Source organism: Macrobrachium nipponense, chromosome 17 (assembly GCF_015104395.2).
Source record: "Macrobrachium nipponense isolate FS-2020 chromosome 17, ASM1510439v2, whole genome shotgun sequence".
NCBI lineage: Eukaryota > Metazoa > Arthropoda > Malacostraca > Decapoda > Palaemonidae > Macrobrachium > Macrobrachium nipponense.
In genome coordinates, this window is record NC_087210.1 from 2879523 (window position 1) to 2892112 (window position 12590).

The following is a 12590-nucleotide window of genomic DNA, read 5'->3' on the forward strand; positions in this document are numbered from 1 at the left end:
TCTAAATGGCTTGTAAAAATTCTTACTCCTTTGGTAGGAAACATTTCTAACACGAATGTTAAAAACAATGTTGATTTTATAAACAAATTGAATAGTTTAAATTTGAATTTTGATTTTAATATGGTTAGTTTTGATGTTGTCTCTTTATTTATAAAAGTGCCTGTAGATGACTTACTTGGATATTTGGAGGAGGAATTAGAACGTCATGACATACCCTTAAGTGTGGCAAACCTCATTAGTCTCATAAGGTTATGTATCAAAGATAGTAAATTTTGTTTTAATGGGGATTTTTTTGTACAAAAGTTTGGCATGGCTATGGGTAATCCTTATCTCCTGTCCTTAGCAATATTTACATGGAATTTTTTGAGACAAAACTCTTACCAAGAATTTTGCCCCAAAAAGTTATTTGGTTTAGATATGTGAATGATATCTTCTGTATTTGGCCAGTTCACGAAAATCTCCAGGAATTCCTTAATAATCTAAATAATTTAGTCCCTTCTATAAAATTTACTGTAGAGGAAGAAAGAAATTGTAATTTAAATTTTCTTGATGTAACTGTCCATAGAAATGATAGAAATTTCACCTTTTCAGTCTTTCGAAAATCAACTAACATTGCCTCTTTTGTTCATTACTACCCCAATCACCATCAAAATGTTAAATTCTCTGTTTTTTCTGGGATGTTCTTAAGGGCTTTATGTGTCTGTAGCCCGCAGTTTATTGACGGTGAAATTAAAACTATTTATGATATTGCATTGTAACTTAAATACCCAAGGACTTTTATAGATGTGGCATGGAAAAGAGCTAGACAAACATTTTATTCAACTAATGACAAACTTGAATTTAGTAAGCATAACATTCTAAAATTACCCTATGATGAAAGGTTTTTAGATATTCCTAGAATTTTAAAGCTTTTTAACATAAATGTTGTTTTCAGTAATATTAATGTCAAGAGTTTCATAATAAAAAATTCTCCTAAAGATCTTCCAGGCTGCATTTATGAAATTCCTTGCAAAAAGTGTGATAAAGTCTATTACGGACAGACCGGTAAATCTCTTTCACAACGTCTCAAACAACATCAATATTCTGTGAGAACTGGGCAAATATCGAATGCATTATTCGTACATATGAGAGATTTAGACCATCCTATTAACTGGAGTCAAGCAAGAGCCTTAATCCCATGTAATGACACAGTTAAAAGGAATATCACTGAATCTTGTTTCATCAAGTCAAATAATAGAAATATTATAAATTTAAGTCTTGGTTTATTTACACTTGATGCTTTGATTATGAAAAAAGTAGTAGATAAATATAAGCAACAAAATTAATATATTCAGTTTTTACATGTTTTGGACTGTAAAGGTACTTTGTAATTTCGGTTAGGTTTGTGACCGTTTGATATCCGATAATCCTGGATTATCTTTTAATTTTTACCCTTTTGACAGTTAACCATCTGAGACCTTTCTCTCCTATTGTACTTCATTAACTCCTTGACAATGTCTGAGTAAAGACGAAAGCGCTTGGATATCTGACTATCATTTTCCTGTGGGAATCGCATATATATATAATATATATTATATATATATATATATATATATATATATATATAATATATATTCTCACCATTCTCACCAGACGCCAGGTAGGCCTCCAGGCCTGGTCAGTCGTCCTGCTTCAGGAACAGTCTCCATTCTTGGCGATCATCATAGAGCCTCATCTCATCAACTTTTCCCGCAAACTAAGAGCCTCAGCCTCATCTACTCTCTCTCTATGTTTTGTAGCCATCTCATTTTTGGTCTTCCTACCGGTCTCCTTCCTTCCGGTGTCCATTCCAAAACCTTATAGGATATCGCTCCTCCTCCATTCTTTTGGTGTCCAAACCATCTAAGCTGTCCTCTCTCCACAAATCTAGTATCCCCTCCACTCCCAGTTCTCTTCTAATGTCTCATTTCGTAGCCTATCTAGTCTTGTTACACCTTTTATGAGTCTTAGGGCTTTCATTTCAGCTGCTTGAAGTTGGCTTCTAGTTCTTGATGTTAATGTCCATGATTCATGGCCATCAAGTCAATATTGGTCTTAAAATAGAGAGGTATATTATGGTTTTCACTTTGCGAGGTATATTTCTGTCTTTCATTAGTGGGTAGAGCAGATACAGATTGTTACTGAATTTCTGTATTCGGGTAGTTGTTTCCATTTTTGAATCGTTTTGGTCACTAAACTCTACTCCTAAGTATTTGAAATTTCTACACTGTTTCAATGTCTGACCTTCTAATTCTACATCTACGTTACTTGGTGTTCGTGATAAGTGCATGATCTCTGTCTTATTCTTGTTGATCCGCATTCCATTAGCTGTTAAGATCGCGTTCCAGTTGTTGACGTTTTCTTGGAGAGATTCTGCGCTGAGGGCTATCATTGCATGGTCATCTGCATACATAAGGTTTGATGGTCATATCTGCAGCTTCATCCTCACCTAGTTCCCTCATACATTTATCTAAGAACAATATAAAAAGAAGTGGCGAAAGGACGCTGCCCTGTCTTACTCCTGATTTTATTTCAAACCAGTCTTCATTCTCTTGATTTGTTTTTACTCTGGATCTGATGTTTTGATAGGTGTTATAAATTGCTCTTATAAGTTTCTCAGGGATTCCCATAGTAAGGGGTCCGTTTCAAGGGCAGCCCGCCATATTTTTCATATTCTTGGTACTCTATCAAAGCCTTTTCTAGATCTATAAAAGCAATATATCTATCCCTGTTCCCATTCCCAGCTCTTCTCAAATATCTCTTGAGGGAGAAAATCATATCAGTTGTCCCTCTTCCTGGTCGAAAACCGTTTTGCCATTCACCCAGCTTTGGTTCAACATAATCCTCTCAATCTAGTTTCAAGTATTCTTTCATATACTTTAAAAGCATGTGACATTAGGGATATTCCTCTATAATTGCTGCAATTTGTCTTGTCACCTTTCTTATAGATTGGGCATATTAGATCTCTTTCTCCAGTCTTCAGGTGGCATTTGCCCATTCCAGAGTATGTCGATTAGCTCCAGTAGCCAGATGACTCCATCCTCCCCCATGTTTTTAAGGAGCTCTGCAGGTATTGTATCCACTCCAGGGGCCTTATTATTTCTTATCCTCTTGAGAGCATTTTTTAACTCCAGTGTTGTTGATGTAGGTTCTGCATCCCCAACCACATCAAATTCTACATGCTCTTCAAGGTCATTGTTTCCGTTGTTTAGTAGTGTTTCAAAGTGAATGTTTCCATCCTAATTCAATTTCTCGGGGTTCGGTTAAAATTGTCCCATCCATAGGGTCTTTGATTACATAAGAGGGTGGTTGGCTTCCCTTTCTATAGTTTTTGGCAGTGCTATATATGAGTTTTCTGGTACCTTGGAGATCATTTCCCAGATCTTCTCCTATTCTTTCCCATGTTTCTCTTTTTGTTTGAGCTTTTATTCTTTCCGTTTCTCTCGACGCTTCTTTTTATAGTTATTGTGATCTTCCAAATTCAAAGTTTTCATCCATTTTCTGAAGAGTTTCATTTTGTTTGCAACAGCGGCCTTTAGTGTGGGGGTCCACCAAGCAGTTTGTTTTTTTCCTCCTACCTCGAACTCTTTTCTTTTGCACTGTATTATTAGCAGCACCCACTACAGCCATTCTAAAGTGTCTCCATTTTTCATTTGGGTCATTGCTATCCTGTTGCATTTGTTTAGCTCTACTTATTTCGTTTTGATATCTAACTAAGCACTCCTCTTCTCTCATATTCTCTAAAATAAATCTTTCTCTCACTTGGCTTTTAATTGGTTTGGGTTTTGTCATCTTTAATTTAATTAAGAGAAGCCTGTGATCTGAATCGAATGACACAGAGGGGATGCTTTTTACATCTCTGACCATATTTTTGTTATTTGTTATTGCCATATAAATCATTGATTTTTCAGTATATGCTCCTAAAGCCGAGTTCCATCGGTACCACGTCCACTTGTGGCTGTCTCTATGATTATATATATATATATATATATATATATATATTATATGTATATATATGTATATATATATATATATATATATATATATATATGTAGTATATATATATATATGTATGTATATATAATATATATGTATATATATATATATATGTATATATATATATATGTATATATATATATATATATATATATATATGTATATATATATATATATATATATATATATATATATATATATATATATATATATATATATATATATATATATATATATATATATATATATATATATATATATGCACACTCCATCGCAACAACATCTGATTTAATGGCTACTTCCTTTGTTCCGAAAATTAAAACTACATTGAAAAAGCCATTCAGTTTTAAGTCGACACCCGCCTCCCCCCCCACTTTACTAAAATGAGTCGCTCTGCCAAAATTAGTCGCTCTTCCGAAATAGCCGCTCTACCAAAATTATTCTCTAGTGAATCTAGTCGCTCTGCCAAAATGAGTCGCTCTGTCGAAATGAGCCGCTCTACCAAAATGAGTCGCTCTGTCGAAATATGTCGCTCTGCTGAAATAAGTCGTTCTACCAAAATGAGTAGCTCTGCCGAAATAAGTCGATCTAACTCGTGTTGTCGGGAATAAAGACCTACTCGCTCTAACTTCTCTTGCAAATCATGTAAGTAGCACTATGGTCTCAATCTTCCGTATTTTTTTTCTTTCCATTTCAAATTGCAAAACCTTTTTAACCTCCGATTATATCATTGTATACAACGCATGACTAAGAATCTGGGTCTCTCCTACCTACCTTTCTTCCTTCCTTCCTCTCTAGGTTTTCGAAATTGCAAATCTCCGTTTTAACTTATGATAATCTGTCGTCTTATACGCGAGACTCGCTTCTTGAATTGGTCGACTCGTATCCGAGACTGATTGTTACCGAATGCCGTAGGATTAGAGAAGAGGCGAAGCGAGAGAGAGAGAGAGAGAGAGAGAAAGAGAGAGAGAAAGAGAGAGAGAGAGGGAAGGGGGAAGGGAGATGAGTGGAAGTATATGTTCAGAGATTGGGAATTGAATGGGAGTGTCTTTGGAAATGGATGTTTGAGCGCATCAACAACGGACGGTTGAGCGGAGTCGACCATATGGAAGTGAAGTGTTGTGGATGAATGAAAGTAGAGGTATATAGAACCTAAGTGAGGTGATATATATATATATATAATATATATATATATATCTATATATATCTATATATATATATATATAATACATAGAGTATTTGGAATGCAAATGTTAAAGGTCTGCAAACAAAGTTATATAATAATTTGTTGATGAGAGCATCACATTTGGTGTTTCTGTAACTGAAGCTTTTTCGTAACAAACCTTTTAAAGTGTCTAACTTTGGTTAAAATTTTTTGCGTGATCTCGCTCGCGTTTATATTATGAAGATTGCTTATTTCGTAAAAATTCCTGGGAATTCGTCCGGAAATCGTTTGGAAAGTTATCTGAAAAGAGAACTATTGCGCCGGTTTTGTCTGTCCGCCCTCAGATCTTAAAACCTACCGGGGCTAGAGGGCTGCAAATTGCTACGTTGATCATACACCCTGCAGTCATCAAACATACCAAATTGCAGCCCGCTAGCCTCAGTAGTTTTTACATTATATTTAATGTTAATGTTACCATGATTGTGCCGCTAGCACCAGTACAGGTAGCAACAACACAGGCCACCACCGGGACGTGGTTGCAAGTTTCATGGACCGCGGCTGAGAGTTTCGTCAACCTCGGCAGAGAGTTTCATGCACTTTTACTGGTTTACTTTTATATTTATATATAATATATATATATATATTATATATATATATATATATAATATAAAGAAAATGAAATTTACTTCGGAAATGCCCTTTTTATACAGATCAGCTTGAACGCAAATTTAAAATTTTTATATTGAACCATTAAGCTCCCTTGAATTTTATGATTAAACTGTCAACTTGGAAACCGAACGAAACATTCAATTTCTCCAGTGATACAACAAGAAGGGGAAATGCAAGCAAGCTCGCTTGCTGGTTCCGAATTCACTCGTGCTGAAAAAACAGAGCACAGCAGAAGTAGGAATTGTTTAAAGAGGTTAGTCCATGAAGGCAGGCATTGTGAAATAGTTCTCTCTTTTCTTTCATTATATACATATATATATATATATATATATATATATATATATATATATATATATGTGTGTGTGTGTAATATATATATATATATATATATATATATATATATATACGTATACACACACACATATATATATCTATATATTACATACCGATTCTTTTCACTTTTGCTAAAGAAGTTTTGCGATCTACAACCAGGTTTATTGCGTCATCGTAAATTTCGATGGTGCATTATTATTATTTGCTAGACATTTCCTTTAGCTGAAAAAATTGGTGTATGCATCGACAACTTCTTTAAGGAATCCGACAGTATTCAGTACATTTTTGTGTATATATTATATATATATATGTATGTATACATATGTATAATTATATATACACACTTATTCATATTCCCAACTTTTTTTTTATAGCAGGACTAGGGTGGCAGAATAGAAAGCACAAGAGGAGAGTTACTGTCTCATCAACAGCGCGTCGAACACCGCACACTCACATTGCGTCATTTAGACCTTTCTTGTGGTAAGATCGACAGAGATATTAATTTAGTGGTTTGTGGAGGTGCACTGTAGGCATCTTTTAAGGTTCTTTGCAGCGTCCCTTCGGCCCCCAGCTGCGACTCATTTCATTTATTTTACTGCACTTCTGTTCTTACTCTCTCTCTCTTCCATCTTCGTTTCCCCAACCCTCTCCTATGACAATTGTTTTAGCGTTTATCTTCAGCGCTGAATGACCTCACAGGTTCCACCGTTGGCCTCTGGCCTAATATTCATGTTCTTATTGGAATTGTGTTTAGGATGAATAGGCCTGATATTTATGTTCCAACTGGAATTGTGTTTAGGATGAATTGGTCTAATATTTATGTTCCAATTGGAATTGTGTTTACGATGAATTGGTCTAATATTTATGTTCCAATTGGAATTGTGTTTACAATGAATTGGTCTAATATTTATGTTCCAATTGGAATTGTGTTTACGATGAATTGGTCTAATATTTATGTTCCAATTGGAATTGTGTTTACAATGAATTGGTCTAATATTTATGTTCCAATTGGAATTGTGTTTGCAATGAATTGGCCTAACATTTATGTTCCAATTGGAATTGTGTTTGCAATGAATGTGGACTGGAAAGTGTCTGATTTGTGCTGTTTAGGGAACCAAGTCTGTTTAGTATCTTAAGAAGTAAGGGATTCAGTTGTTGGGGATTAGAAAAAGAGGTACTGTAATAGAACATTGGAACAGTATCTTTGCATTTGATTCGATAGATTGGTTATTGGTCAGAGAAGCTGCAGAAACTGGTGAAAACTTTGCATAAGTTTGTAGAGGGAGTGAGTTTTGTTAAGTGAATAGGGAAAAGAATAGTTGGAATCCCAGTTGAATAGAAAGCTAGAAATTTAGAGAATAGAATTTTGATGTGGATGGCAGTTTAATTGGTTATCCGTATAGATAGATAGAGGGATAGGTAGATAAGTCGGTAGGTAGGTAAATAAAGTAGGTAGATAAATAGGTAGGTAGATAAGTAAGTAAGTAGATAAATAGCTTAGGGTTCTTAGCGGCGTCCCTTCGGCCCATAGCTGCAACCCCTTTCATTCCTTTTACTCTACCTCCTTTCATATTCTCTTTCTCCAATCTTACTTTCCTCCACCTCTCCTCACAGTTGTTTCGACGTTCTTCTCAGCGCTGAGTGACCTCATTGGTCCCAGTGCTTGGCCTTTGACCCAAATTTTATATTCAGTTCAATCATTTAAGTGGAATTAGTCGTGGTGGGTTGAATCATCTAAATTTTTGAGTTAAGAAAGCAGTCTTTCCATGCTGTGGAAGCAGCGTTTTAGATTCATTCTTTGCTCTTATCGAGACCTCGCGTGGTGCACTGTAGGCATTACCAAAGGGTGTTTGCAGAATGGCTTCGGTTGCATCCACTTTTTAGCTTTTCATTTTACCTCCATTCTCGTTTCTTCAAACTTTCTTACCAATATCTCGAATTATTTTGCATCTTAGTAAACCGTTGTTTTTCTCCGACTTTCTCCTTTGACTTCATTTCCTGGGTCTCTTACTTTCCTGTCCAACCACTCCAACTGGATGCCTTAAAGTGCCACAGTGCTTCGTTTGACAGACTAGATTTCATGAGGCAAGCCATCTCCTTTTGTGTTTCAAGCGTAAGATCTGTTTTCTTTGATGGCCATAGGTCTAGGTGCAGTGAGTCTAGTTTTTATATTAATTAATGTTAGCTCTCTAAAATAAAGCTTTAGGAAATGTATCCACGAGAATGGTAGATGGTCTCAGCCGTAGAAATTACTTCTGAAATTGCAAGTGGTCTTATGATGTTTGATTTACTTCTGAATTGGCTAGCGGTCTTATCTGTAGTTATTATTTCTGAAGTGGCTAGTGGTCTTATCTGTAGTAATTATTTCTGAAATGGCAAGTAGTCCTATCTGTAGTAATCACTTCTGAAGTGGCTAGTGGTCTTATCTGTATCAATTACTTCCAAAATGGCTAGTGGTCCTATCTGTATGAATTACTTCTGAAATGGCTAGTGGTACTATCTGTATAAATTACTTCTGAAATGGCAAGTGGTCTTATATGTGTGTGAATTACTTCTGAAATGGCTAGTGGTCTTACCTGTGGTAATTATTTCGGAAATGGGAAGTGGTCATACCTGTATCAATTACTTCTAAAATGGCAAGTGGTCTTATCTGTAGTAATTACTTTTGAAAGGTTAAGTGATCTTATCTGTAGAAATATGACTCCTGAAGTGGCTAGTGGCCTTATCTGTATCAATTACTTACGACTGTATAAATCACCTCATCAGATTCTCAAGACATGGACAGACCTAAGCTATCTATCTAGGCAGGGAATGACCCCTCACTTATGGGACGATACCCACATGCGTCCTGTGGAGAGAGGAAAGGTCTTGGGCGATATGATGACAGTGCGCACACAGTAGTACTAGTAGGCTGGCGATAACAAGGCGTCTGGGAGCTGGGAGGAAAAGAAAGAAAAATGTGTGACTCGAGTAATATTGAAACCCTATACATTACGTATATAGGTGCCAGAGGGCCGATGCTGATGATAATTTAAGATTTAAGTGATTCATAGAAAACTTACAAAAACTTTGGCGTGGACGAAACCTGGCCAGAAATAGCATTATAGTGATTGATTGATAGGTAGACCTACAGCTACCAAGAACTTCGCAACAGTAACTATGTTAACTTCGTCGTCAGGCATAATCTAGAATCGCCATATGCAAAATGAGAATGACTTACGTTGAAAGCAACTCCTCCTTTTGCAAGCACATTTCGCTCTTTTCTCTTATTATTATTTTTTTTGGCTTCAAACATTATCCTACCTGACACCGGGAGCTGCAGCGTTTCAAATGTCCAAATACTTCATTCCTCCTACCCCAGGTTGAGAGAGCAGCCCCGGCTGGGACTGAAATCCGATAACGGTTACGTCTGGTTTGTCCTGGAAAGAGAGAGAGAGAGAGAGAGGCAGGCAGGCAGGCAGGCGGAAGGTATACTATTCTGCCAGAGGCGCGAAAATAGCCGTTTCTTCCAAAGTGGATTTCACATCGACTGCATTAGATAACCCCGGTCAAACGTGTGTACTCGAAAAGCACGCGTATCGAAGACCGTCATAGGTCCCCTGCCAGGGGCTGACATTGTCGCAGGCAAAAGAGGGGAAAACCAGTTCAAAATTTTCCCAGAGAGAGAGAGAGAGTGTGTGAGGGAGATCGCTCTGGCAGCCTGAGCGCCGAGAGAGAAAGAGAGAGAGAGAGGGTTTTCATCCTATACTCTGCGCAGACCGGTGTGCGCGTCACCGGACGGTGTCGAGCACCAGTTGGCCGAGCAGGAAGGTGGTAGTATATTGTGTGCCATCGTCGTATACTAGGTCCCTTACCGATCGCACATAGGTCGAAAAAGGGGGAGATTCGGGTATAAGAGAGAGAGAGAGCCATTCCGCTCTGGGGGAGTTTTGTTTCACAGATTTTTAACGGATTAATAAGAGTCGTGTCAGTCTTAAAACAGTACTAATGATCAATCAATTCTGGAATCTATGTCGTGCCTGCCCTTCTGTTAATATTGATAAGGTAAGTGACATAGACACAGAGCGAATCTGATCGCGAAATTCGGTATACTACGTTGGGGGGCTTGTACTAGGCTAAGTCCCCGTCTCCTCCCCCCCCCACCCCACTCCCCCTTATTCCTCCAGATTAAACGCTTTGCAACCTTGGAGCGAAAGGGTGAAAAGAGATGTAGATAGGTTTCGAGAGGAGGAGGAGGAGGAGATAGGTAAGGTGTGGAGCCAGCGAGAGAGAGAGAGAGGAACATGTGTGTGTGTGTGAGAGGGGAGGAGGAAGAGGAGGTAGATGATGTTGTTGTTGCTGGCATACAACCACACGGGAGGCGGCTTCTTGTGTTGCACTGCCGCCCCGCCCTTCAAAGGCTTCTCGACGGGGATAAAAATCAACATGAGATCGTAGTTTCCAGTGGGGCTCTGCGCCCCCCCTGTGTGTGTCCACGGGCAACAGGCCTGTAGGATCAAGTAAATCCAGCGAGTGAGGGGAGATGATGATAATGTGTGTGTCTCTCTCATGTACTAGAATCGAAGCTGGTGTTGCTGACGCCTTGAAATACGCGCCTCTCTCTCTCTCTCTCTCTCTCTCTCTTCTCTCTCTCTCTCGCCTCTCTCTCTCTCTCTCTCTCTCTCTCTCTGTGAAATTAGCCTGGCGATAAATTGTTGGTAATATAAAGAATTACACGTGCTTTTGCGTTTTATGTGGTGTCAGCGTGTGTGTGTATGTTTTTTTTTATTCTAAGATACTGTACAGATGTATGTATGCATAGTAGTTAGTATGTGATGCGTTTGAATATATTTTGCGTTTATGGATGTATGAGATATATATATATATATATATATATATATATATATATATATTATATATATATATATATATAGCGTTCGTGTAAATAAGAATGTATAAATATATATATAGTAGATAAGTATATATATATAAATGTATATATTATACATATATCTAATATATATATATATTATATAATATATATATATATCTATAATATATATATGATATATATAATTATATAATATATATATATATATAAATATAAATAAATATATTATCATATATCTTTATTTATTTATTTGTGTATTTATATTTATAAGCGTTACATGACCACAAATATATATTCAGATGCATATAATTATTCATATATATATATATATATATATATATATATATATTATATATATATATAGTTATATATATATATATATATATATATATATATACATATTTATGTGTGTGTGTGTGTAGTAACTATAATATATATGGTTATGTCACATAAAATGTAAAACACGTGTTTTCTGTTTTTTGTTTTGGGGGGAGGAGGGAGGTAGCAGTTGCATTTGGCGAGGGTAATTTTATAGAGTTAACAGCGTATTTCAACTGAAAGGTTTTTGTCAGCAATAAATTCATATATATATATATAATATATATATATAGTTATATACATATATATATATATATATATATATATATATATAACATTTATGCACACATATATGTGTATATATATATATATATATATATATACATATATATGTATATATGAATATTATACATGCGTATATATGTACGAACATATGTATATGTAATTTCGAGTCAGAGACAGGTGATTGACGGCCAAGATGATGATGTCTCTCTTGTATATATATTATATATTAATATATTATATATATATATATTATATATATATATATATATATATATATATATATATATATATATATATATATATATATATATATATATATATATCATACATATATACAAGAAACATTATCATCTTGGCCGTCAGTCACCTGTCTCTGACTCGAAATTACATATATACATATGTTCGTACATATATACGCATGTATAATATTCATATATACATATATGTGTGTGTGTGTGTGTAGAGCCACTTACCCACGTGACCTGTAGATCATAAAATATAGCCCCATTCACAAAACATTGAGGCAACATGGGCACAAATAGTAGAAATAGTGATGCATATCGTCAAGGTGCTTAACATTTGCTTTGCGGTATTTTAGCGCTCAAGTCTCGTTGGGACAGATAATATGCTTTTGATAGACCTGGTATATATGTAGAATAGGGGAACGATCAAAATTTTTTTTCTTTCATGGAAGAAGATAGTGTATTGGTGATTTTCAATTCTGTGAAGCGTGCGTGATATATATATATATATATATATTATATATATATATAATATATATATATATATATATATATATATATATATATATATATATATATATATATATATATATATATATATATATATATATGTAATGCGGATTTGTATTTATGTACTATATACAACATATTGTATGTTTATATATATATACATTACATATATATATGTAATATA

The 12590-nt window shown here is 35.5% G+C and overlaps 1 protein-coding gene across 35 annotated transcripts in view; it reads left to right on the top strand.

Annotated features, from left to right (window-relative positions):
- Positions 1 to 9979: 9979 nt before the first annotated feature.
- The window catches only part of LOC135196123 (titin-like), an 856828-nt gene continuing 854217 nt past the window's right edge, over positions 9980 to 12590 (top strand). For 17 of the 35 annotated variants that reach the window (XM_064222595.1, XM_064222597.1, XM_064222615.1 and 14 more), the window contains exon 1: positions 9982 to 10225. In XM_064222595.1, coding sequence (XP_064078665.1) covers positions 10169 to 10225 — 57 coding nt within the window. In that variant the 5' untranslated portion in view covers positions 9982 to 10168. Of the gene's footprint in view, positions 10226 to 12590 lie in introns of all 35 variants that reach the window. The other 18 variants (XM_064222592.1, XM_064222593.1, XM_064222612.1 and 15 more) reach the window with 2 other exon arrangements.